General features: G+C 34.5%; 2 protein-coding genes across 5 annotated transcripts in view; one reads left to right on the top strand and one right to left on the bottom strand.

Annotated features, from left to right (window-relative positions):
* Positions 1 to 45: 45 nt before the first annotated feature.
* Positions 46 to 25,720, top strand: LOC139692439 (staphylococcal nuclease domain-containing protein 1-like). The gene is made up of 17 exons (XM_071590628.1): positions 46 to 213; positions 1,293 to 1,411; positions 6,339 to 6,487; positions 8,060 to 8,220; positions 9,269 to 9,436; positions 9,836 to 10,003; positions 10,201 to 10,371; positions 10,937 to 11,061; positions 12,990 to 13,190; positions 15,055 to 15,238; positions 15,325 to 15,466; positions 16,460 to 16,622; positions 17,982 to 18,123; positions 19,705 to 19,939; positions 22,194 to 22,405; positions 23,577 to 23,783; positions 24,382 to 25,720. The coding sequence occupies exons 1-17, from the start codon at positions 169 to 171 to the stop codon at positions 24,490 to 24,492; spliced, it is 2,703 nt and encodes a 900-aa protein (XP_071446729.1). The 5' UTR covers positions 46 to 168; the 3' UTR covers positions 24,493 to 25,720.
* The window catches only part of LOC139692441 (methylosome protein WDR77-like), a 20,323-nt gene continuing 18,528 nt past the window's right edge, over positions 25,710 to 27,504 (bottom strand). For all 4 annotated transcript variants that reach the window (XM_071590633.1, XM_071590632.1, XM_071590631.1 and 1 more), the window contains one exon: positions 25,710 to 26,097. In XM_071590633.1, the coding sequence (XP_071446734.1) occupies positions 25,935 to 26,097 (163 nt within the window). In that variant the 3' untranslated portion in view covers positions 25,710 to 25,934. The remainder of the gene's footprint in view (positions 26,098 to 27,504) is intronic.

Here is a 27,504-nt window from a genome sequence, read left to right as displayed (position 1 = left end):
TCACAAACACATTTATCATCATATTAGCGGCAAATTGTAACTTTCGCTTAAAAATAAAATACCATTGTAAACTTCCTACAGAACCACTGCGCATACTTGAAGGCAGAAAGACGCGTATGAGGTCACGTGATTCAGGTCTTCTCTTTTACATATCTGCATGGGCCCAACATGAGTACTCCACAGCTAACGAAGCAACGTACAATCGTAAAACAGGTGAGAAAAAGAAACATTATGACTAATATTAGAAGCAATAATTCTGTGACTAATCCTTCTAATGTTTAACGACATGGTGAGCGGGGTAGCTTGTATTTCCTCGCTACAAATATTGTTCTCGCCGTGTGCCTGCGGAAACGAGCAGACATCATTGAAGGGGTTAGGGTGCCGGGTTGGCAAGTAGTTGATAGCTATTATTTCCTTTTAGGCCAAGGAAATGTTAACATAGGATGCCCGATAGCATATTAGTTTACAGAAGAATTTATGGTGTCTTTTTCATTAAGCTGACTCCAAGGGATTTTAAACCAGTATCTACAGTCTGGCACGTTTTAATTGATGCGTTAATCACGTTTACAGATTTATTCTGCTCACGAAATAATTACAAACGTTTTAATTTTAGCAGCTATTTTGGATAAGAAGATTAATCCAAACATCTGTTCACTAATTCTTGTATCAGAGGAAATCACAGTACACGTATATAGTTCTCCGAGAAAGTAAAAGAGACGAGATGTTTGCGTAATATCTGTAATATTTTTGCCCCAGAAATGAATAAAAATATGTTTTCGCATATTAATTCATTTTGCGTAAATTATCCTGTGTATTTTTTTATTAATTGTTTCATATTTTTCGTCGCCCATGTGTTTATGTACATTTTGCTCAATAATAATTTTAATAGATTTTCGGAATAAAAAATCTTTTTCTTTTCGACAGATAAGTTTAATGATGTTTTATATGTATAATTCATAAAACTGCGGGTTTTAATCATGAGAAATCATCTTCCGGACGCAATTAAATGTCCGCAGAAACCGTTGAATGCGTTAGATAATTATAAATTTATCTGATCCCATGCCAGGGTTTAAGTTTGCAAATGACACGGAAGAAAAATATTCTGAATGTTTCACGTATTTTAGGAGTTTAAATTTTATATTTGTCACTCCTCAGAACTACAGTTATTCATTCGCCGCGATACAGTGTTGGCAGCTTTCCTAGTCATGTTTGTTGTTTTTTTTATTAAATTATGTCATGTAATAGTGGATTTTATGTTTCATTAATGTAGTATCGTTGTATTTTCATCCAAGGTCCTCTCTGGGGATTCTGTAATAGTATGGGGACAACCACGAAATGGTCCACCGGCCGAGAAGACCATTTCACTCGCCAATATCGTTGTTCCCAAGTTGGGAAGACGACCCACACCAAAGTAAGTCATATTTATTTGGTTAAATTTTCTTTTTAAGGTAGTAACATTTTCGTGAGAACGGTTGGGCAGTATTTCGAAAACCTCATTATAATATACTCATTTCCATTTTGTATTACGAAAAATAAGAATGTAGTCATTTTTCATGTGACACTGTTGCCCAGCAACTTGTTCCAGGGTTTCACTCCATATATATTCAAGTCATGGGATATTAGCCATCACCAAATGCAGTTAAAACATTTCAGTTTTCGGTAGTCTTAATTAACTATTGTTTGGCAACTGGAGAAATTTTGCAAAGGGATTTAAAAAACTGGACTAATGCTTCTATAAAGTTACCAAAATATAGTATGTCTGATTGAAAATGTACCATTAAGCATAACCAAAAGTTAATTTTGGTTTTATAAAAGGAGTTTGAATGGAAACATTTAATTGGTATAGGATTTTTTGTTCACTTGTAATGTCAGTATCTAACCACACTTAATAATATTCAACTTAATTATGAAGATCAATGTGGAATTAAATTTGGTAACTGATGAGTGAAAATGGGCCAGGAGAATAAATATAAAAGGTATTCAATATGTCTGTTTTCTGATTGTGGTAAGTTGTGTATTAGTCAGATAGCCAATATTAGAATCGATGTAACATGAGCCATTATTAATTTTTTTCATGATTAACATATTATTTGAGTAGTTGATATATTTTTCTAATAGTTTTCTAAACAGGTACATTAGTTACAGAACATATTAACTCCTGAGATCAAGTTGGGATTCAAAACCATAAATTTCAGACCAGTCTAGCCTAATTAGAAAGCACATTACATACTCCACCACCATCAGTATTATCCAAATGGTTCAAATTTGTCATACAGACTTGAAACATTCATGACATACATGCGATGCAACCACGTTTGTTAGTGAAACTAATTTTAATTTCCTTCGGCTGAAACATCCCAAGTATTGTATGCCAACTCATGTTATAAGGTTAGTTCTGTCACTCACCAGTGAGAGGAGTTAAGAAGGCCAAAATTCAAATATATTCTGGATCTGTCAAGAATGATCATTAGATTTTTATAGAACCATAGTTGAAGTGGGTCGTGGTAGTCAAGGGATAAGAGTATAGGACTACTGACTGGAGAGCCTGGGTTCGATTCCTAGGCAAACCTCTCTGGGCATCTGCAGCTCAACCCAAGCTATGTGATTTTTCTGGCACCAGATGTTTCTGGGAAACCATAATTGGCCTAGGGAAAGGAACAGGCCCCCTACCCTGGTGTGTGAATTTCACATGCCGTCGGGCTTAGTACTGGGTGAACTCTATTATCACCTACCAAACCGAACTTAGGGTTAATTACTGTGTTTATGGTTAATGTATATGAGGATTTGGAATGAATGAATGCTTTAAATAGTTTTTTAAACTGTGTGAATGCTTTTAGCACTTGGAATATTGTATTCCAATACAAGTTATGTCAATGTATGTGTGGCTTTATTCATCCTTTTGATATTGCAAATGATTTCTTTTAAGGAATTCAAAGGCATCTTTCACCTGGTTGTGGTTCTTGTACTTCTTGCGATTATATAATTTTAAAAGCCCCAAAATTTCAGAGTTTAAGAGGACGCCTCGGTAGCTTAAGTGGCTAAAGCACTCGACCGGATATTGAGGGATCTGGGTTCGAGTCCCAGTCAAGGCGAATGATTTTTACGCTCTGAAATTGTTGCATTGAAATGCACATTAGCGGATGACTCCGTTAAAAGTTACTGTTGCGGCATCTCCCGCAGTTTCTTTGGAATTTCTAACTAGAAATTACTAGTTCCATTTTTTATTAAGCATCCTGTGTCAGTGAAATTGATAATTGGCATGGGTGTTTTGTGAGTATGTATATTATTGGTGCTCTTTTCTGGCTTTGTGTTAGGCAATTGGTGAAAGTCAATGCCATCCTAGGTGATTTTGTTGGAGATCATTGAATTTTCTAGCCCATATGAAATACTTAAGTGAGGCATAATGGCTAAGTTCAACTGAAAATTTAGTGGAAGTGGTGCCTTTATGTGAATATATATTTTGTTTAGAGAAATGTTTTCACAGGTATAACAGCATTTAGGTATTGATTGGTCATAATTTTTCACAAAGGAATCCAGTACAACAATTATGAAATGAGAAAATATTGATCATCTTTATTATTTATGATTGCACTATTTTACTCCACTGACTATGGATTCCTGATATAATGCGTTGTTATCTCTGTGTTAACATAAATATTTATGATTGCACTATTTTACTCCACTGACTATGGATTCCTGATATAATGTGTTGTTATCTCTGTGTTAACATAATAATGAGATGAAATATTAAAACTTGAAATGAATGTTCTGTATTTACTTCATGTCGTGTTCCAATTAATATTGGTTCAACAAATAGTTTTGTGTAAATAAAAGAATTTTTGGAAAACTGAAGGTTAATTTGGCCGAATTGTTTGTTATATTGTATGAGATAGCATTTAGTTTGTGATTGAAAGCCTTCTAAATACTTTAGTTGTTATAATTGCTGTTGTGATTTTATGCAGTCATCTAAATATTAAAATAAAATATGGGTCATCAGCTTCACCTGAGTTGTGTGCTTTTTTGGTTTGTGTAATTTACCAAACCTGCAAATGTGCAGGAAGAGGAACTGGACCCAATACCCTGGTGTGTGAATTCACACTCCGTTTGGGTTAGTACTTGGTTGGTTCTATCTTAACCAATCATCAATTGAGCTTTATCCGAGCCTATCAGAACAACCCTTGGGTTGATTATTGAGGTTTTGGTATCAATGAAACAGGAAATTACTTGTGTGGAGCTGTAATTTCCATTTCCTTAAGCATTGATCATATTTAATAGATATAGCGTTATCTCATTTTGTATCATGTTGCCACAAGCCATGAAGATTTCCTTGTTCTTGTTCTATAATAATAATATTACAATATATTTGATTCATTTTGATAAATGGTACAACCATATTCAATGTAGGCAATATAAATATTACTCTATATACATACATAAATTCTTAAATGTGATTGAGATTTTCACAAAAGAATTCATCAGTTGGGTAAAGTGGTTCAGCAAGTAGTGAGTGGTATACCCAATTCTTGTACTGAGAGTTCAATTTCAACTGAGTTGGCAGTCAGTTATACAATCCGATGTTAACATCATGAAATGAGTTGTACGTTGAGGACAATATACAAGTAGTATTCAAACTTGTTCTACATCTAATGGTGTAGATATGGATGTGAGATTATAGATTAACTTTCACCTAAATCAGACCCTTATAGATGAATAAACTAAAGTCAGTCATGATTCCATGCCTATTAAAAAAAGCTTGCAGGAATCATGTGGTGGTATAATAGCAAGAGAGCAAATAGCTCTCTTTTGTAGTAGCTAGCTATATTTGTTTAACATGTAGGGAATGACCCTATAATAACCCAACACCATAATTCAAATGACATTGAAGGAAGGCATGACTAAGTGTTAACCATTACTCATTTGGAATGAGAAAGTTGAGCTTTCTTATAAAATATTTAAATAGCTTTGGTCAGTTTTTTGCGGATCTGACATGTGGGTCTTCCAGTGAAGTTTTGTATCAATGTAAATTCCTAGTATTTTAGCAGTTTCAATTTGTTATTTTTGGTTTAAGACTGCATACAATATGCAGGTTTTTTCCAGCATTGAAATTAAAATGATTTAATATTGAACCATTTAATTAATATGCAAACAGGCCTAGATAAATATTTGTTGTGTAGCTGAAATTCGTGAGGAAGAATTGTTAATGGTGGTTGCATCATATGATGAAGTAATTAAAACAAAAAAAAATTCTTTTGATCACTAGTCATTGATGAAACCTTTTTTCTCCTTATTTACTTGAGCTAACATTTTAAGCAAATAATATCATCTTTAATTAAATATTGGATGTTTTATTCCTTCTACTGTGCTCATTGCTGAAATTGAAGATATTTGAGTTAGGACATGAAGACTTCATGAACTATATATGACTTAGAGAAAGAGAGAGAAATGATCAACTATCAATAATATAAAATTTTCACTCATAAAAGAAATTACCTCTAGTGAGGCTGGAAGTTAGTTTTAATGTGGCAAACATTTTTTCTGAAAATTTTCTTTCTCCTCAAGTTAGTTCAATTTTCCATTATTGTGTGATGAAAAGGTCAAAGAGAGATGTTATATTTTGCTGGTTAGGCCTCATTTAGAGCATTCTGCTGAGATATGGTCTTCTCACGAAATTCGATTGATTGCTGCATTGGATTGTGTGCCATTTAGAGGAGGAGCTAGATTTGTAAAGCGCTATTATTGTAAACTTAGTTGCATATCCAAAATATTAGAGCTGCAGAGGCGAGCACGGGCACTTCTCAAGGCTTTATTGCAAAGGTTAATTTACAGATTAAATCTCTTGCATAAATTGGAAGGATGTCTCTTTAGCAGTGGTGTTGAAAATGCATCATGACCCACATTGTATTACAGTAGGAGAGAGCATGTCAATAAAATTAGAGAATTAATTATACAACAGATTCAAGATGTCATTTTTCCACGAACAATAAGGGATCAGAATAACATTGTCCAACTGTGGTAGGGGCTATTCACTGCTCAAAATTAGTCTGGTCTGCATTCACCCCGTGCTACTCACCCTAGCAGTGGCTTGCAGAGTACTCTAATATCTAAAAAATACCAGTGACCATAGAAATATCTAAAGAAGTGCAAATCTGTGAACAATTTTTATTAAGAAGCCATTTAATTAAGAGTGTATAAATACATAATTCAATTAGAGGAGTGATTGTCAGTGGGGTACTACTGGTGAGCGGTTGATAGGTTGATAAATTGTAAAAACTGAACCTTTTTAAATGTAAAGGTTAAGATAGCAAGTATCGTAATCTTTTCTATCTTTTTTTCAAAAGGGGAGGAGAAGAAACGAAGGATGAACCGTTTGCATGGGAAGCCAGGGAATTTCTGAGGAATAAGTTGGTTGGGCAGGATGTGATTGTGAAATATGATAAAAGTAATGAGCGTAACAACAGAGTTTATGGTTGCATTCTCCTTGGGAAAGGTAAGATCCTGAGAAAGTGTTATCACTGACATTAACATTTACTACATGGTGGATTGTGTGTAATTCTTGTTTTTGCATATTAACAGCCTTAAAAATAGAATTCCCAACCATAAACTTAATGTTAAAAGTTGATCTCCATGACAAAATGATTCACTGATGTATAAACAATGAAATCTCAGCATTTTTAGTGACATTCAGCAGCCAATATATTAGTTACTCGCTTCAGTTATTACCTCACCTTACTGAATCCTTGTTTTCTTGTTAGCAAGATTTCCCTCTTTCCTCAAACAAATACACCTTATGGGGGTGGAGAAGGGGAGAAATATAAATAAAATGCAATTCCCTCAATCTTCTTCATTTAAAAGTGTATTCCTATAAATCAACAACCACCAAGGTTTCCCCATTTTCGGAAAATATGCATTGACCTAGAAACTCTTTTTAAGTCAACGCAATTTTTTTCCCAGAAATTATATCTTTTCATTCTATAATTCACCAGTTAGTGAATATTTCTATGTCATTTGCCAATAAAAAAAAAGAATTGGCTACAATAGCAATGGATACACTGAGCGATTGAAAACTGTAGCTTACGGAACTAACAAAACTGGCAGTTTAAGATATTTATTAACCCAACCGCTAGAAATTCCATTGTTAAATGGCATAGAATCCTGTATCTGGATGTCACTTCATATGAAACTTGTAAGGAACTACTTCAAGATAAGTTACAAATAGATTTTAATAAATTGGACCAAGCTATAATGCAAGTGTAATGCTGTATATGTAATGCAAGGAGGTTGAAAATTTCAGGAGTGACAGGACTGTATGAAAAATGTAAAGTCAGCATCCCAATTTGCCAAGCATTTATTTGAAATCAATCCCAATAGTAACTTAATTAATGAAATCTTATAAGTGGAAATTAAAGTACATAGGCTAAATGAATTAGAGCTAATGAAGACTTTAAATAATTTATGCACTAAGGAGAGCTTTGTAAATGGAATTTTTTCACCTTCTACTACTCCTTCCTCAGTACCTGTCCTCTCAATTGGCCAATCTATATGCTTCCATCGACCTCAATCAGGTCTTGCAAGATTTATACAAGGTTACAGATATTCTCAATGGGCAGCATACTCCTCTCACAGCCCTCATTCCCTCCTCATTCAAGAGAAGTGCTCATCCTTTAGGGGTGCTCCCTTCTACTTCATTCCCTTCTCTCATGCACACCACTCATCATTGGCTCACCTTCCCTACCTCCAAAGAATTTATAATCCTGCTCCCGGTTCTCTATTTCTGCCCTCTCCCCCTGCCTAGATAAATATATAAACAGTGTCTGTTAGTCTTAGCCTGAAGATCACTTTCTATGTTCAAATCCTGGTCATGTTTTAATAGAATTTTTTGGAATCAAGTTTTTGATAAGTTTGCCCGAAACTATTAATATCTTGTTAAATTCATTGTTTAAAATAATTATATTATTAACTACATTTTATGTACCCAACAGCCAAGATATATTATTATGAAAATGTAAGAGGTTGTGAGGATGTATGTAAGCTAGCAAATGTGTATGTTTTCTTTTCACAGATGAAAATACAGCAGAGAATATGACAAACCTTCTTGTGTCTGAGGGGCTTGCATCAGTGAGAAAAGAAAATGCAAGGTCAGCTCCTGAAGTGACACAGCTAATTGAATTGGAGGAGGCAGCAAAAGCAGCAAAGAAAGGGAAATGGTCTCCAAATGCTCAGGTATATGATATGTAGCATAAAAATGAAGATAATGATAAAATGTGGCCATAATTGCAAAAAATCAAACAAGAATTTTATTATGACTATGTTGTCTCCAATTTTGTGAATGTTTGTATTATCCCCTTGAAGTGACATTGTTAGCAAAGCCTTCTGTTATAAGAATTAACAATGAACGAATTCAAGGTAGTCAAGAACATCAAATTGAAAGCATGTGTGAGTGGAATAAACTAGTATACCCTTGTCATCTGTAGTTCGTTTGTCACAGTTATCACCCTTATACTCTAATAAATAAATAAGTGGGAACTGTCTCTTCAATGTTTTGAGGTACTTATTCCATCATACATTAGCTTCCTACCTCTTGGGTACTTCACCAGTTTTGTGGGTTTTACCACTATCCTCAGCTTCATTCACTCAGTTATGAAAAAAAAAATGTTGGAAGGCAGAACTATCAGATTTTCTCTTTTACCTAAACATCAAAGACATTAATAGTGCAAAACTTTTTTACCTGGGAATATTGTGAACATATCAGTTGTATACTAAGTCATTTACAACATTTTGCTCTGCATGTGGTATGTAATCTGTTGCGAGGTAGTTACTTGAACCATCTACCTGAATCCCTGGCCTCGTGGCATTAATAGTTCATCATAGTATTAGTGCTAAACTACAAGAAAAGATCATTGATGGGAAATGATACGTTGGGATACCTAAGATAACAGTCATTATCAAATATGATTATAAACGTTTAAATGCAATATTCTCATCTCTACACCTTACCTGGGAAAACCATAATCCATTTTAGTTTTTTTGAGTCCTTCCACTCAACCCTCATACTTTTGCCCGTTTTTATTGTACATACCTTCTTTTACATTTCTCTGTACCATCTCCTATAAACTGAGGTGTCGTAAATATGCTCTACCTTTGATGTAGCTCTAACTTTGAAACTGTGATATGATAATTCATATGTTGTGTGAAAAAGTAATTTATAGCATTCTTGAGAACTTAATACATTTCAAGAAAATTGATTTTATTTTTCTTCTATTTCTTTTAGGATCATATCAGAAATCCGAAGAAAATTGAAAATCTTCGTCAGTTCTGTGAAAAGCATGAGCGAAAGCCATTCCGTGCTGTGATAGAGCATGTCAGAGATGGGTCTACTGTTCGAGCTTATCTGCTGCCTGACTTCTACAACATAACACTCATGATATCAGGCATTAGAGTAAGTTCTAATGTTACAGATTTATGAATGTGAGGCATTAAAGCTAAAATCATAGGTTGTCTATCTTTACTGTAGATAATTTTAAATAGTTAGTAGGCAATGAATGAAATATGTATTTTGAATTACTATAATTGTGGTTATATATATATATGGTATTTATGTTATTACTTTTTTTGCTACATATCTCTTGCCAAATTGTATGATGAATTCTTTGAATAAGGGAGGTGGTTTATCTGCAGTTCAATTGAGAAATGCTTATTGTGTGTAATAAAGGGGAATATCCCCTAATTTTCTTGGAGCTGAAGAAGATGTCTTTACTTTTTTTCTTTTTCTGTGTCACAGTATAAGCAGTTTAAAAGTTCATTTATGATATTTTATGACTTTTTTGTTTGGTTTTAGTGCCCCACCATCAAACTTGAGTCTGAAAACAATCCTAATCCTGCTGAAGATGTGCCATATGCAAAAGAAGCCAGATACTTTGTAGAAAGTCGTCTTTTGCAGAGGGATGTAGAAATAATCCTTGAATCTGTCTCCAATAACAATTTTGTTGGCAGTATCATTCATCCTGTAAGTATGAACCTGAAGAATTTCAATGCTAGATCTTGCATAGTAGTTAAACTGCATACATGCACATATGTATTTATTTTAAAATGCTTCATTCTGTGTTTTCTATTTTGATATATGAAAAAAATCTTATATATATGCTGTAAGTACTAGAATTCATTCCTATATTAGTTTTCAATTAATAATTATTGTCCTTTCAGAAAGGGAACATTGCTGAAATTCTTCTGAAGGAAGGTCTTGCTAGGTGTGTTGATTGGTCGGTGGCATTTGTTCACGGTGGACCAGAGAAGCTCCGTGCTGCTGAGCGTTATGCTAAAGAGCACAAGGTGCGACTTTGGAAGGATTGGAGTCCCAGTACTAATAGCTCTATGGTAAGCTGTCAAATAGTTCTAATATTCTATAATACTCAGCATACATGTTGATGCGAGACATGATTTATATGCATCACTTGGCCATCTATTTTCATAAATGCTCTATTGTGATATGAATCATTTGAAAGAATTGTTTGCGAAACTTGCGAATTACATTTTAAAGCTGATAATAGGGATTTCTGCCATATGTGTTCCTTTGATTAAATAAAATATTTTGTGTATGACATTTTTCTAAATAATTCCCATGAATTTCAAGTAAGCCTTCTTCTATTTTAGAGATTAAGCATTATCAAATCTGAACACTAGGTGTGAACTTCTAAATTGAAACATAGTCTTATATCCCTTTTCTGATGAGTTGTTGATAATAAGCGGCTTCCTATCCATGAATGGCTTATCAATGGTTATAGGTTATCCTTGGAGTGCTTGTATTTTCATTGCATTAATGCCTTTGTGGATTCCAGTAATGAACCAGTTCGTCAGAGCATTTGATGTTATCAAATTATGTATTGAAAAATTCTTTGTGGATCTATGTTGATAATCAGTTAGATTATTTTTATTTTTTCAGTTGGCAGTAAAAGAAAAGGAATTTGCTGGTACAGTAACAGAAATCGTCAGTGCTGATGCTCTTATGGTTGAGCTTGCAGATGGAACTTCTAAGAAGATTTTCCTAGCCAGCATTAGACCTCCTAGGTGATGAAATCTCTTTTGTTACTCATTGTGTGTTCTGGAGATGTGTATTATTTAGAAAGATGGGATTAGTGTTGTATATCTAACTTGAAGGATAAACAATTAGTTGAATTTGTTTTCATAATAGGTGAAAGTTAGTAATGTGTAGCTAAGGTGAAAGTAAATAATGATTAGCTTTTTAGCTAACAATATTAACAACTGTGAAAAAATATTGCCAAAGGAAAGGAGAAATGTGAATTATTTACTCAAAGGAAAATAGCCCAGTGAAAGCATTTCGCATCATGATGCGGAATAAAAATGATTTTGTTTACCTATTCCATAATATTTTTCCTAAGTATGGTTATTATTTGCAGAAATAACACCCTTAATCTTTTAAGGTATGCATAAATACTCAATAGAGAATCATTATTATAGGTATGGGATGAAAATCAATTTAAACAAAAGTAATGCAGTTTTCAAGAAAAGGGAAGGCTAAGGTAAATGTATAAATAGTTGGACAGGAATTAGATCATGTGTGGCAGTTAACCTACTTATCCAATTTAATTATGTTGGCAGTGTTTTAAACAAGTATGGCAAAGTAGTCGAGGTGCAAGAAAAATTATGCCATGCAAAGAAGCTGTCACAAGGAGGAGGGAATTGATGGCATTAAATTAGAATGTTCGCGATGTTAAGAAAGACTTGTGAAAATTTTGATCTGGAGCTTGGTCTTGCACTGCACAAAGTAAGATGATAAGCATGTATTGTAGGCGTGGAGAAGGATGGAAAAGTGAACAAATGAGGATATACTAGGTTTTGTGGAGAGGAAAGAGGATAGTGAACCAAAATCCAAAGGAGGTAGGTAAGGTAGATGAAAATAATTTATTGTGGGTAGTATGCCAGGAAAGCTAAGGAGGGGGAAGAATAGGGTGAAGATGCTCAACGTTATGATGGGAGGGAGAAAGTATGTGGATTGAAGGAAGGGTTTATGGTAGTGGTAGATGTCAGGTTATGTTTTTTTGAGGATAGGTAAGTAAGAATTGTTAGACCATTGTATAGTCCAGGTAGAACATGGGCAGGGTTAAATTAAAATTACATAGTTCTGATATTGCTATTAATGTTTTTCAATGATTTCTCACGTTGACAGCTGTAATGTTAATGTGTACTTGCATAAGAGCAGTGACTGGAGCTTTGGGTCCACTTTCTTTTGAAATCTATATTCATCCCTTTGGGTCGCGGTAGTCCAGTGAGTAGAGCATTGGACTGCTGACCAGAGGGTACCAGGTTCGATTCCTGGGCAAGGCACTCTGGGCACCTGCAGCTCTACCCAAGCTTAAGTGATTTTTCGGGTACCAGGTCTTCCTGGGAAACCATAACCGGCACAGAGAAAGGAACTGGCCCCCCTACCCTGATGTGTGAATTCACACGCCGTATAGGGCTTAATACTGGGTGATATCTACCATCACCTACCAAACCGACCTTCGGGTTGATTACTGTGTTTATGGTTTGTTCATCCCTTGTTAAATTTTACACCATCTTCCAGCTGTGAGAAATGGAAGAACTGGCTTCACTAAGCTCGTGTAGCATTACTAAGACCTCAGCTGATGATTTGTTTTGGTGAAATCGAAATTTCAATCAACCTATTGCTCATCTTGTTATCGACATCATTGCCATAGGCAAACTTTCAGCTTTCCTATGGCAGTGTTTCAGGTAATAAGATGAGCAATATGCTGATTGAAATTATATTACACTATATATTATATTAAACTTCATTTGCCAACTGAAATATCCTGCTATGTAGTATAGAAGAAGTCATTTTCCAGATAATAGGTTTTGGACACCAGTTGATAACTGATAGTACTAACATCCATTCACTTTTTATGTTATGGAAATGGGAAATCAATAAATGTTTTTTAGTTGCTGCAGTTATAACATCCTAAGTTTATTTAATATAGGTTATCTGAGGAAAAGCAGCCAGATGACAAGCAGAAAAGAAGCCGTGCCCTGTATGATATACCATGGATGTTTGAAGCAAGAGAATTCCTGAGGAAAAATCTCATTGGCAAGCGTGTAAATGTGAAGGTCGATTATGTTATGCCTGCATCAAACAACTTCCCACAGAAAATCTGTTGCACTGTGGAAACAAACACTGGAACGTGAGTAAACTTGTAGTAATCCTAATTAGCTCAATTACAGCACCTAAAGAAAACAGCTGTGACCAATCATATGATGATTGATTTAGCAAATTTACAATTATGATAAATGGTATTGGTTCATAATAAATGCATGGTAATAATAAGGAATGCTTGGCTGCAGTGGGTTGATTGGTGTCCATTTATCAAGAAATAATATATATATCCAAATCAACACTCCAGCTCTCTCTGTCTAAAAGGTGTCTACAATTCTGCTTCTGTATTACTAAACAGGATTCCCAATGTTATTAGTGGTATTACCCTTTTTGCAGTATTTAAAATGAGGGCCAATTTATTTATTGCGAAAAAGTGTTTCTACAGTGTAAGTGATAATTTGGGAGACTCGTCAAATAATGTAATGTAATCCTTTTCTTTTTATTTTTGGACTAGGTGGTAATGTAACAAAGTAAAAGTGGTTTTGCAACAGTAAAATAAATGTATTATTATTATTGTCAGCATTGAAAATTCACATATGTGCCCTGGTAAATGAATTTTTCACATATTATTGAATGAATTCGGCTAGTAAAACGGACAGTTTTCATTAATGTATTAATACAGGAGTACACCTGTACGAGTCATGACATATTTTATCCAACTGCTGAGGTACTAATCTTAGTTGACTCTCTATTGACTGCTTATTCCTGAGGTGATTTTTATTTTAAACATTTTCTTAGTTGAGATTGAGTTATCCACATCTGTTACTTTGTGGCCTTTATTGCAGAACTTACTGAAATGAATTAAAGAAAGGTTCATAGAGTTGAAAATCATAGTATTTATTTATGTTCATTATTTAGTTCAAAAAGTTATGTGAAAAGATTTTTTTAGCACTTGCAACATTTACTGCGAGCTTGGGATTTTATATGCCCTAGTAGAAGGGTCACAGTAACAGGGAAAAGCGTAGTCTAGTTATTTCCTATGCTACAGAAAATCAGTATTTCTAAAAAGTAATGTTTTGAATAAAAGGTTAATATTTAAGTGTAAGCAACTGTGTACATGCATGAGATGATTTGTCTGTTTTTTTTGTTATGATTGATAATTGACAATGTATTGTTATAATATTACAGAGTGAGGGGGAATCCTAGGGATGAGGATCTCTTTCCCTTACATAATATGGGGAAGAAGATTTTCCTACTGGACAATGCTTAGTTTATACTTTGTATATATCATGGTGAACTCTGGCACTGATTAGTTTAATTATGTTTGGTGTGCGATCTCTTCCATGAAAATAGAAAATGCATTGGCATTGTGAACTACCTAGGCCAACTGTAAGGCCATTATATAGGCTTAGTAGCATTTTTCATCGGATAAATGAAGATTAACGTTTTTAATTTCCTGTAGATAGGTATGTTGATGACAGGAGTATGATAGTATGCTCATTTCCCACGCCTCTTTCTGAAAAAATGCCAATAACAAGGTAATTGTTTTGATCTCAAGTCTAAAAAGTCAGAACAGAGAGAATACACACGAATAATGGTTCATTAAATTTCATGCCTTGATTAATGAGCAGTTTTATAGCAGAAAATTAGCAAAAATTTTGATGTGCAATGTTGTAAATGAGAAAATCCAAATAGGGCATATTGCCTGCAACAGTAAGATTTTGCTCCCTGAATCCCTTGGTGATTAGCATGAAAAATCAATATGGCTCAGGAGAGTACAAAGAACTTTACCCTATGCTTTAAAGACTGCTTTATTCATTCAAATGATTTCATTATTTATTGTGACTGACTGTCCAGTTTTATTGGGTACATGCACTTGGTTTTTTTAGGTCAGAACAAATCTGTATAGTTATGTAGCTATTTTTTTCTTTGTGCTCTACTTGGTGATAAAGGAACGTGGCTGAGGCAATGGTGTTGAAAGGATTTGCGACTGTGGTGAAGTATCGTCAGGATGATGATCAACGGTCCTCCCATTATGATGAACTGATAGCTGCTGAATTGAAGGCGAATAAGTCAATGAGAGGGGTTCATGCAAAGAAAGACATACCTACTCACAGGGTGCAAGAAGTGATAGGAGTATGTTGCATTTGCTTTTTGTCTGATATCATTCAGCAGATTCCATTATTAAGCCTAGTACTGAGAATAAAAACTTAAATCCTCAGGATGTGGCGAAAGCAAAGCAGTTTCTGCCATACCTCACACGTGCCAGGAGAACGGAAGCTTTGGTGGAGTTTGTTGCTAGTGGGTCAAGACTGAGGCTTTATGTGCCAAAGGAAACTTGCATCATAACATTCTTATTAGCAGGTATGTTCATATATGTGAGCCCCATTGATTCCTATTTAGAAATTTTCTTTTATCAGTGTTGGGGGTATTGCTATGACCATGTATTAGAAACAACCAAAAGCAGGACTTTTTGGCCTCTGGGTCAATTTTTTACTTAAGATTGATCCTGACTAGCTCTTCTTTCCATTCATAGACATATTTTGGGTGACTGGTCATCCTCAATTACTTGGAAAAAATGAGGTATAGGAAAATCCTGAAATTTTGCTGAATAGTATTTGTTTATTTAAATTTAGCATTTCTAATGGATTAGTTAAGGGATAAAATGTTTTAAAAATGCTATCACAAAACCTTGGAAAATTAATTTTTGTCCTTGCAAACCTGGAGTCAGAAACTATGTGATTGCTGGCCATCTTGCATGTTTGGCATGGTCTGTAGTGAGTGGGAGAATCACAGAATTGTAACATGATTAAAAATAGAATAGCAATACTTGACTCTTTGGCTGTGCAGTACAATGTCACCCTAGTTTACAAGTTATGCCATTTATTCTCTGAAAAACAATTTTATTTGAATCCTGCCAGTTATTTTTAGCTTCTGTAATTATTGTTATTTCCGGAAAGGGAAGGGGAATGAACCTGATGTTTGCGCTTAATAGTTGAATATGTTCACAGTAGTAATTAAATATTAATTGTGCATCAGAATTGCCATATCTCATGTGGCATATATGAAAACATTATTCAAATCAATTTCGAAAGCCATTGCTTAAAATGTTATATTGTGTCAACTTTTAAAGTAGATAAAACCTCAATGAAAAAATAAAGACTAATAAATACAAGAAATCATGAAAAATTAAGAACTCAAAAATGGAAAGGAAAGGTTTTCAAATTTAAAAGTGTGACAATGATCGCTTTCTAGAGTTCATAATTCCTCCCCTAGTGTAACATCTATCAGTTTCAATGTATTTTTGATAGCATAAGAATGAATTTGATTTTAAAATTGTTTGTATGACATTTTAAGGTATCAATTGCCCAAGAGGTGCTCGACCTGCTCCAGGTGGTGGCCCTCCTGTTGGTGGAGAGGCCTTTGGGGAAGAGGCTCTTGCCTTTACCAAGAGAAAAGTGTTGCAGAGGGAAGTGGAGATCATTGTTGAAAATATGGATAAGGCTGGTAATTACATTGGGTGAGTGGCCATACCTAATTGTCATGACATTCAAGGGCTCCAAACAAATTGAGTGATCAAATTTTGTTGGTAATTTGATTGTGAATGTTAAGTGGATTTTTCTTGGTTGAAATTCACTCAATATGGATTGTTATTGAACAATGTTATTTTCATTTGGAATGAACAAATATAGCTCTGGAACTAGAATGGGATCAAATTGATTGAATTAGAATAGTATTTCAATTACTGGATACTGGCTTTAATTTCTTAAGTTTGGGCCGTAGGATATTTTTTAAAGGGATAGAAGTGAAGTTGAGGGCAATGGGAAGTTGAAGGACAGCAAAATGAGTGGAGCTATGTGGTGGTGGAGTGAGTCAAAATTGGGGGATTGGCCAACAGGACCCCCATTTGGACAAGTATGAGGAGTATAGGGGAAGGAAAGTGTCGCTGATATTGATTTTTATTAACCAGGTGTTCATGTCAGCAATTTCTTTTCATTTTCAAGAGCTGCAATGTCTATTTCCAGCTGTATGGTGTTACCTTTTTTGAAACAGCATTTGTATTGCATATTTAATTAGCTCTGCTGTCACTGTATTTAAGCTTATAACAATCTCTCTTGTTTATTTGTTTCATATTTTTATTGTTTCTATTTGAAAGCTCCATAGTCTTTTCTTGCTTTACCAGTCAAATTTTGCCTTTTCTATGGGAAAATATGAATTTCTTTAAAATATGGCAAGCCATACAATAGGTCTCTGCCACAGATCTTTCTATTCTGTTTCATAAGTTTGTCCAGATAAATTTGATTTAAGAGAATTAATGTAGATTTTGAGCTCAAGGTTCTGGGTGATGAAAATAATGGAAAAGATAAGTTTGTTAGAGAGGGAGTAAGCTGAAGAAGGCTTATATGCACGTAGAAGACAAAATATTCTTGAGTGAAGTTTGGGAAAACATTCTTAGGGAAAATTGGATGAGAAAAGGGGATGGAGATATGTATTGAAAGGTAATCGTATATGAAAATTAGTGGTAAAGAAGGAGAATAGTAACCCAGGAACAAAAGGAAAGAATAGAAAATTCTTTTAATGTATGACATGGAAAGTAGGTTTATATTTATCAGAAGTGAATAAAAAATCTCACATAGGTAAATAATGTTTTTCACTGGCAATACAAAACCTAATTAATCATGTGATTGTCAACCAATAACAAAAAATGATATATGTTGACTTTGACGTGTATAGGCTTTTTTAATGAATAAATAGGTTTCTCCCCAACTGCATAGGTATGCAGCAGATGGTGAGATTATTCTTTCTCTCGAAAATATTCCTTTTGTCCTGCTTTGCTTGCGTAAGTATTTTCATTTAATCTCAATGATTTTGTTTGCAGATGGCTCTGGATTGATGGTGCCAACTTGTCTGTGCTGTTAGTGGAATCAGGTTTTGCTGCAGTGTATGTGGCATCTGATCATTCTGATTACTATCGTGCCCTCACAGAAGCCGAAGAATCAGCCAGGAAAGCAAGGCTCAGGGTACAACTACATTTGTTTATTTTCTGTTTTACATTTTTGAAAATATCATGAATGGAAATTTTAATGTGAAGATAATTTATTTGGGTATGTGATGGAGTGGTTTTGAAAACTATTTCCATTATATCAAAGATTTATTTGTCATTGAAGCATTTTCCTTTACTCAAGAATCACATTATAGAAATATGACCCCAGAATATTTACCATATTTCCTGGCCCAAAAGATGCACCATGATTTTTCTGGTTAAAATTTACGAAAATATATGGATTAGGCAGGAAAAGTATCAAAGTATTAATGATACACTTGAGATAATATGGAAATGTTCAATTAAAAAAATTGTAGCTACTAATATGTCAATGTTAATTTATCCTATTATCCAGAAATTTGTCATCACCGCTGCCAAATCATTTCCGCTGTTATTTTCCCTGGGGTTGTCACTTTCCTCATACACAATGTTCTCTTCACTTTCATCTAGCTCATTACTAATTTTGCACTCAATTTTTGCAAGACATTATGATAGTCTCACTTTTAGTTTTTTACCTAAATTAAAGGGAAAAAAAAGGAAAACTTAATTAAAGACTGCAGAATGAAGTAAAGTGGACTCAAAATTATGCAAAAACCATTACGTGGCTTTGTAACTACAAACAAAGGTTTGCCCAAGTTATCTGAAATATCAAAATTCTGAATCAATATCTGAAAAATCACATTTAGACATCATTGGTTTATTCCTGATTCTTGGGTATGTAGATGGCAGTACTACTGTGTAGAGTGTCTCTCAAGCTGCGTGTTCATTAGATGCCTAACATTTAGAAACTTAAAAGTATGCTCTCTAATGCCTAATAAGTCTGGAAGCAGCTTAAAAATATTTAATGGGAATTTTGATATCCTGAAGTGAATGCTATAAAATAATATGAGGTGTTAGTGTGAAAACCACTAACTAAGTAAGCTTGAATATTGTTTCTAGAATCTTTATGTTTTGTTTAAAGTTCAGTTGTGGTTCCAATCTCAAGGTTCGAAATGAATCGACCAATATTTATTTACTTAATATTAATTGCTGCTTATTGCTCGATGTGGACGTTCAGTGAAGTCCAAGGCCATCAAAGCTATTTTCTCATGTGCTCTCATTGTGCGCATATCATAGCATCTAATCGTGAGTTAAATGCAATGCATTTTAGAAACACTCTGCGGCACTGTTTCGCATTGCTTCTTAATCCTGAGGCACATATTATACAAGTATTAGTTCTTTCATGACACATCATATTAGAAAAATAATTTTAGTATAGCACATTGGAGCAACAATTGGAGTAAACCGTTAAGAGTAATAAAATTTTCAAATCAATGTGATTTGCCACACATTATATAAATTACAGCACCCTTGGAATATCACTGTGACTCTTTGCAAATGTCTTTGTTTGGCTGTCATATTTATAGCTTACCTTTCTGAAAGCATAATTTAGATAAAAAAATAATATGCATGCTCTGTGGGTGAAACCAATATAAATAAATTGTGGCAGAACCAATAAACAGTGTCAGAAAAAGTGCTGGTAATTATTATTTATTGCAATAATAATGTTCTCTTTCAGCGATGGAAGGATTACACTGAGGACAAAACTGAAGACGACAAAGCAGCTGAGGATGACAAGGTCAAAGAAAGAAAGGAAAATCTCATTGATGTGGTGGTATCAGAGGTCACTCCGGAGCTTCACTTTTATGTTCAGCGTGTTGAACAAGGGGATACCCTCACTGAGCTCACAAACAAGATGAGAGCAGAAATTGATGCCAACCCACCATTGCCTGGATCATACACTCCTAAGAAAGGTGATTTATTTTCATTTGATGAATTCTTAGGTACAAATATGATCTTGATATTTTACCATAGCAATCATAGCTGTGTTAGTTTGGATAAGATATGTGGAAGTGAATGGGAATTTCAGGAAGAAAGTATATAACATGTGCATCAAGTGCAACATTTTTGTCGAAACATGTGCATCTGAGTGATTTGAAAAGTTGACTCAATTTTGGGCCTAAGATGTTGGTATATTTCTGTGAGAGATATTTTTAAAGTAGCACCTCAGCCATCTGCACTCTCACTTTGGGAAAATTGCACTGACAATTAGTGTTTGGGGCACTCAGAAAGTATGCCTTTCCTTTACAACAGGACTTATAAAAAAATCAATATTTAAGTGACACATTAGGAACAAAGAAAATTCCTTAAGACTTGATTGAGCAGGGTTATTTATTAAAATATTTTAATTAGTGTAATTTTGCTTTAACCTTGCTCAGTATTTTTCCCAGAGCCATTCTCACCCCATTTCATGGACTGATTTATCTTCAGTTTAAATACACTGAAGTGGCTAAATATCAAGTCAGAGTGGCTGATGTTCTATTGCTAGTGTGTGGAAGTTACTGCATTTTTCAGCATATAAGACAATCCCCTTTTTTATACACGTTTTTAAGGAGATAAATGTCTAAATTTTTAATTGTAGCTAGGTGTCCTGTCATTACAAATCCGAGAAATTCATCTCCAGAGCTAAATGCAGAATCACTTGAAGCCTCTTCTTCGGAAATTGAATCTTTGTATGGCCAATCGTCCTCTTCTGCCATCAAATACATAAATAATTTCACATTTCGCAAATGATTTTACAATTCTCACATTTCATAGCATGCCATGAAGTTTTGACTCGTTCACAAATCTGGAAATGCTAAGCCATGTCTTCCTTTGTGAAAGTGACCCTTCAAAATTTGTAGACTGCATCAAACTATTCCATTTCTCTTCAGTAATCTTTTAAATGGTTGATTAATGCGAACATCTAAAGGTTGAACTAAACTAAAGTGCACCTGAGTGGTGGGGGACCCCTCTATCGAGCCGACCAGTCTGACCCCCATCCACCGCTCCATTGAGGCTACAGCAAACCAGTCACGATACTTATTGTACGGACCCTGTACGTGGTCACTCTTAGCTTGAATGTAGCGTCATAGTAGAATTTCCATTGATATTGAGCATTGCTCTGTCATGAAATCTCAACATATAAATAAATAACTTTGATGAATTGTTAAAAAATGTTCCATTGATTAATGCATTCCAATATTTGAAAACGAAGCAACACCCTGCTATTTCTATGTGTAAATTTGACCTAATTTTTTGCCAAATTGAATTATGCATACCTGCACACATTGGAGGAATTGATGTCAGTGAATATGAGCTGATATTGCTCAAATGCTCATTCTTTCAAAAAAATATATCGCCCAACTCACTTTTTTTACCTTGAAAAAAAAAACAATTATGGAAAGATTTATTCTAAACCACTCTTTTGCAAAAGGATAAAATGCAACAGGGTACTTCAAAATATATATTCTTATGAACTGGAAGTTTACAAACAAGTTTTGATTCATTTTGATGGCTGGCATACAACTAATATATTTTCAGGTGTAAGAAGTGCATTTTATGTGCTGGCGAATTCAGTAATTGGGGTGGCAGAAGAAGTTACCCCTTGGGACAATCACTCATGCTTTTGTTCTCACATCACCGGTGTAAATGAAAATTTGCTTCCTCCTATGATCTTATGCAGGAATAAAAACTAATAAATGAACAAGCAAAATTAGGTTATACCCTGATGATGTCACCATTTATTGAAACATGTCTGGAAATCAAAACTGCATAACTCTTTTAACTAACTGAATAATACTCCTGCATTTGGTGGCAACAGTGAGGCCCTCAAATCCTTCTTTGAAAATTCTTTTCTTCACTCTTTGTTCTCAAATCTTTAAAACTGTGATCCCCAAAAATTTATAACTCATGTACCTCTAAACTGAAAATTTTGAATCCCATGAACCACTAGCCAGAATCTTCTTAAAACTGCTCAAAAATCCAATATACTGGGGCATTCAATGAAGTGTGACCAATTTACCAGCCTGGAGATTAAAACTATAGCATAATATTAATTTTGTTTACTCCCCTAGAATCAGAAATGAAATGGGTTGTAGTGTGCATAATATGCATTTTGACTGTGTGTACTTGCTAAGACGATGAAGTTTTAAATTATAACCCACTACAAAATATTTGTTTTTCTAGGTGACCTGTGTGCTGCTAAATTCGTAGATGACCAGTGGTACCGAGCCAGGGTTGAAAAGGTTGCTGGAGATGATGTCACAGTGATGTATGTGGATTATGGCAACAGGTCATCTGTGCCGGTTGCCAGCACTGCTCCACTTCCGTCATGCTTTGCATCAGAGAAGCCATTTGCTCAAGAATATGTGTTGGCATTTGTGCGGCTGTCAAATGATGTGAGTTACGTGTAGAATAAGTGTAGTTGTAATGTTTTAACGTACAGTGGACTCCCTCTTAACTGGGAGAATAAATGAATGGTTAATCAGAAAACTCAGAATACCATTTCAGTGCCCTAAATTAATTGAAAAAGTTATCATTAATATGTAAAATTAATTATTGACCATTCATTGAGAAATAAAATTCCCAAATGGTGCTCATTCATAAATTGTATGATTCAACCTTTTGGGAAACCAACAGCAGGTCAAGCATTGGCTGTCTAATGCAAGACCAATTAAGATAGTCTATTGTATGTGTAACATTAATATTTATTGACTTTCCCATCATTTTCTAAAAGCAGGAAAATTCAATAATGTGTAAAGAAAGCTGAGGGGATTAATTTTGCTTTTAGGAAAACCACAGCATTTGGAATAGAATCTTTGAAAAATATTTTGTTATTATTGAATTTTCTGACATTGGGGGCCATAGTCACTGATTGGCCATGTGGAAGTTCAGTTTAGGTTAATTTTTTGGGAACTTAATAAATACTGAGTAAAATATTGTGCTACGTGCATCCAATTTTAGGCATTCAATTATGAAAAGGTTTTAAACAAGGTGAGATGCTATTCTTGATTTTTTCCCAGCTTTGACCAGCAAAAAATTGGTATTTCTCGTTCCTGAATTGCAGGGTTGCTTTCTATCTGGATAACTTACATTTTTTATCGTGTTTATTAGTGTCAATTTTAAAGAAATAATGATAAAAAGACTTGCACCACTAAATTTGTAATCGGGAACTGGCTAATGAGTTGCTTTATTTTGGTATCAGACCTTTTGAAATAAAAAGGTTTTTTAGTAGTTAATAGTTTGGCATACTGTATACTCATTGTTCATTTATTCATCATTGTTAGCCTTATTTTTCCTTTGTTCATAGCATTGATAAGATATTTTCATGTGACATTATTTGTTCCATTTGTACATGTAAACTCATTTCTAGTATTACATGAGTTGAAAACAATCCTTCTAACTTCGAAACTGAGGTGGCATCAAGTAGTCTCAATGAATACATAGACATTTAAAAACATTTTGTGGCTATGATAATTAAGATTTTTTTAAATTGTGATCAATGATGTCATTATGGTGCTTAAATTTAAATAACATTGAAAGAATTCTTCTAATATTAATTTGAAATAGGAGGACTACAAGGAAGATGCTGTTGCTGAACTAAGGTATCTCACTGGTAATGGTGAGGTAACTGTCCGTCTTAATGAGGAGTATCGAGTGGGCGGCTTGTCTTACGCAATGCTTAGAAATCTAGAAGGAGAAGATATTGGACGATCATTGGTGGCAGAAGGTCGGGTCTTTGCCAACCAACGGCGTGAATTCCGCTTTAAGGAGCTGGTGAGTAGTTATATTCCCAAACCTCTCCATCCAGTTCAAGGATGTGCCCTATAAAGGGCAAGCGATGCATAATTGAACCAATTATATACCAAAGTTGCATTGGCCCATATTTGTCAAAAAAGATTTCACATAGTGAGAGACATGAGAGCGCCCATGTACATCTCTTACAAAAATGTTGTGATAAATTTTTAATTTGAATATATCATAGTCTTGACCATGATAGCATCAAGAATCAAATGTGCATGCATGCATGTATATGTTCATTCCTACTCTGATAATCCTGCAATTCTTGTGTTGTTTCTACATAATCAATATCATCCAATTTTCAAATTACTTGGAAGAGGATAAAATCATTGCATAAAACTTCTAAAATATTAAATCAATTTCAATTATTCCAAAAATATATAAATTTCTTCTAATGTTTAGCAATGTTCATGAATTTGAAATAAATTATGTAATAAACCATAAAACCATTGTCTATTGGAAGAATGTTTTCAATTTTGTGTTGAACACTCAACTGTAAGATTCCTAGCCATTTTGTATGATGATTCCGTATTTGAGAGCATCTTTATTAGTTATGAAAAACATTCAATTTTAGATGGATGACTATATGGCAGCAGAGAATGAAGCAAGGCGTGGGCATAAGAACATGTGGGAGTATGGAGATGCCACCGAAGATGATGCTAAGGAGTTTGGCCACAGCCGCTGATTGTCGTCCACCTCACCATCAACCCCTTTGGCCCAACCAGTCCCTGGACCACTGCCCTGTATGAGGCGGCCAATGAGAGAGCATCTACTCCAAAACGTTCAGCGATTCGTCCTCTCCTGGCCTGATGCCTTGGGCAAATGCATACCTTTCTGCCTGCCTTCTGACCTCCATCTCATTGCCCATTCTTTCCTTCACTCATTCTGTCATTCATCTCGAAATATATACTCTCTAATCATGTGCTACTATTGAGTGATGGCTAATGAGTCCGCTAAGCATGGAAGATATGTCACTTGAAATGCATTCTCCTTGAGAAAATGGATATTTTAACTTTGTTACTTTTTGATTGACCAAAGGTGTTCATTTTTGTTGAATTGCTTGTTGATTTTTTAAGAAATTTATTTGACCTTTGGATTATTGTTCTATGTTCTCTATACTCATTTCATATACTTTTGTGTAGTATTTCTGTGCTTGCGTGTGGTTGTGTTAATTTAAAGTGCCTAAGGCACCTAATGGTTCCCTTGTTGACTATTTAAATTGCTGTAATTGGGTGAGGTTGTTAATGGGAATTCTTAGGTGCTTATATTTTCCAGCATTTTGCTTGTTTTTTTAATCTATCATGATAGGTTAATGCATTTCCCCAAGGAGATTACCAGTTGGAATATGATTTGCTGTGAGGGAAATGTAACCATTATTAGTGAATTGCTGAGGCATATGTTTTCTACTGGCCTGGTTGTGGTACTTTCCCTCACTAGAAAGACTTAATGCATTAATTCATCATCATATTAGAAGAAAAGCAGTTTTATATGCCTCAAGATATGATCGTGGCCTTTTTCCTCAAAGGTCATGTCCTGTGATTCAGAAAATATTTGGAGCGATATAGATGTGTGTTGTTTGCAATTTTGCTGCAGGGAGGGGTGTGTGTCTGTTCAATCTTGCTGCAGGCCTGTATGTTGGTCGTCTCCATAGCAAGGAAGAGGAATAAACTTGGAGTGAATGTAAGAGTGCATCTGCTATGAAGTAGTCCTTGTGTTTATTCCAAGTGAGCTTTCTGTTAATTTGCAAATAAGTGAGAGATTATGGGTAAGGGACTAATGAACGTTTTATATACCATTAGGCTAGTTAAAGACCAAGCCTTTGAACGATATTGAAAAAATAAATTGCTCTGGTGGGAATGGGGTTGTGTTGAAAAAAAAAACAGAATTCTTTGAATAAAACTGTTGAAGGGTAATTGCATTTAATATTATTTTATCATCAAAAAGTACAGTTTGAAACTGATTTAACATTGTTTGATGGATTTGCAGATACCTAAATCATACAAATTCTTGATCCAACATTTTTTGGTTCATCATCAAACACCTATCTTTACCAGGCCATTAATCAGGAATCAATACTTGGTGAGAAGCCACTGATGGCCAGAAATGGAATGCATTCATGAGCACCTGCTAGTCATCTATTGGTGTAATAGATGGTGGAGAAGGAAGAGTAGAAGATGGGGGTATATGGGCAAAAACTTGATGATCCCATCCACATGTAATAAGGCGAGTGCCAACTTTTGTTTCCCAACACAACCCACGAACAAAATCTTCATGACGATCATCTGTGTATCTGCAAAGGTCAACAAAATTTACATTAGACATACAATGAAAGGGCAATTTTTCAACAAATGCTGGTCCAAACTAGTCCTTCACAACTTCTTTGTGGCAGTTGAAATGACTCCACCTCTCATATGAAAAACCTTCAGAATCATGATATTCCCAGACATTGACTTAATAGGTTTTAAACCAGTATTTAGGCATTTTAAAACCTGCAAGAGGTAATATAGCTAATGCTTCTAGTCACTTTCATTTATAGTTAATACGCAGTGACATTTCTAACAGGCAAAGAGCAATTCCAATTTTGCACATATTCAAAAATGTTATTGAGAGTCCTGGTGACGCCAGTTTTTACAATCAACAGTTACACTCATTTTGAGCCTTGCCAGAATTTTCTTTATTTTATGTTAGAACTATTTGCATGCCTTTTAATTTTGCTATTTAACAAAAACCACAAAGTTAGCTGAAATCATGCATAACCTAATGAACAAACTGACATAACTTCAATTTTTAAAATTTTACATATATTAGACTTAGAAACCGTGTAAGAAACTAATACTTAAGACTCGCTGATAATATATATATACAAGAGAAATAGCCCAAGAGAATTTCAAGACTGAATCAAGATTGATGTGATGTATTAAAGAAAATCCTACACTTGTGTGCATTTTTTGTACTGGTATTGTACAAATAAGTATGCACACTAAAACTTATTCCATGTGCAGAGAAATTCAATTTCTTTAATAGCCAGTGTCTATGGAAACAATTATATCATAACAAAATTCATGTCGCGGTAAAAAGTTCAAAATATGAATATGCAAAATGTACTGTTTTAACAACTGCAACAAATTTTGGGACCTTTCTATTGTATTGGCAAAACATAAATCAAGAAATTCCAACAAAAGACATTCAGCACCAACAACACCTGTAATATCCATTATTATATCATAACAAAATCAAAATTGCTGTGATAAAATAAATTCAAGAGCTGTATAATCCTTCAAAAGTTATTTACCTCTGATTAATCACCATTCATTGACTCAACCCCTACCACCTATTTTAATTGTTACCAAAGTAAGCAAATGTAACACTGCTATCAAAATGAGACACACTTGAATTTACGCAGGCATGAAAATGTTAAGTAAATACAGTAAACTCAACCAAGTTTAGGACTCAATTGGATGGAAATATTAAAATATTTAACGCCCAGCAACAAAATTTCTGCTTGCTGCAAATAAAATTGACACAGACTTCATTTTGTTACTCTTGAATTATCTAAATCCTAGAACATTTACAAACACCAAGTCACCCTGAAGGAGAATATCTGTTACTTTAGACTGAAAAATATTTTATATTACTTCCCTACGTTTACTTTCCATTCATGTGTTCAGTAACATGAAAAAATAAAATTACAAACTAT

Source organism: Hetaerina americana, unplaced genomic scaffold (genome assembly GCF_022747635.1).
Source record: "Hetaerina americana unplaced genomic scaffold, ioHetAmer1.1.p SCAF_4, whole genome shotgun sequence".
NCBI lineage: Eukaryota > Metazoa > Arthropoda > Insecta > Odonata > Calopterygidae > Hetaerina > Hetaerina americana.
The sequence above is the reverse complement of the archived record's forward strand: the minus strand, read 5'-3'. Positions and strand labels throughout refer to the sequence as shown.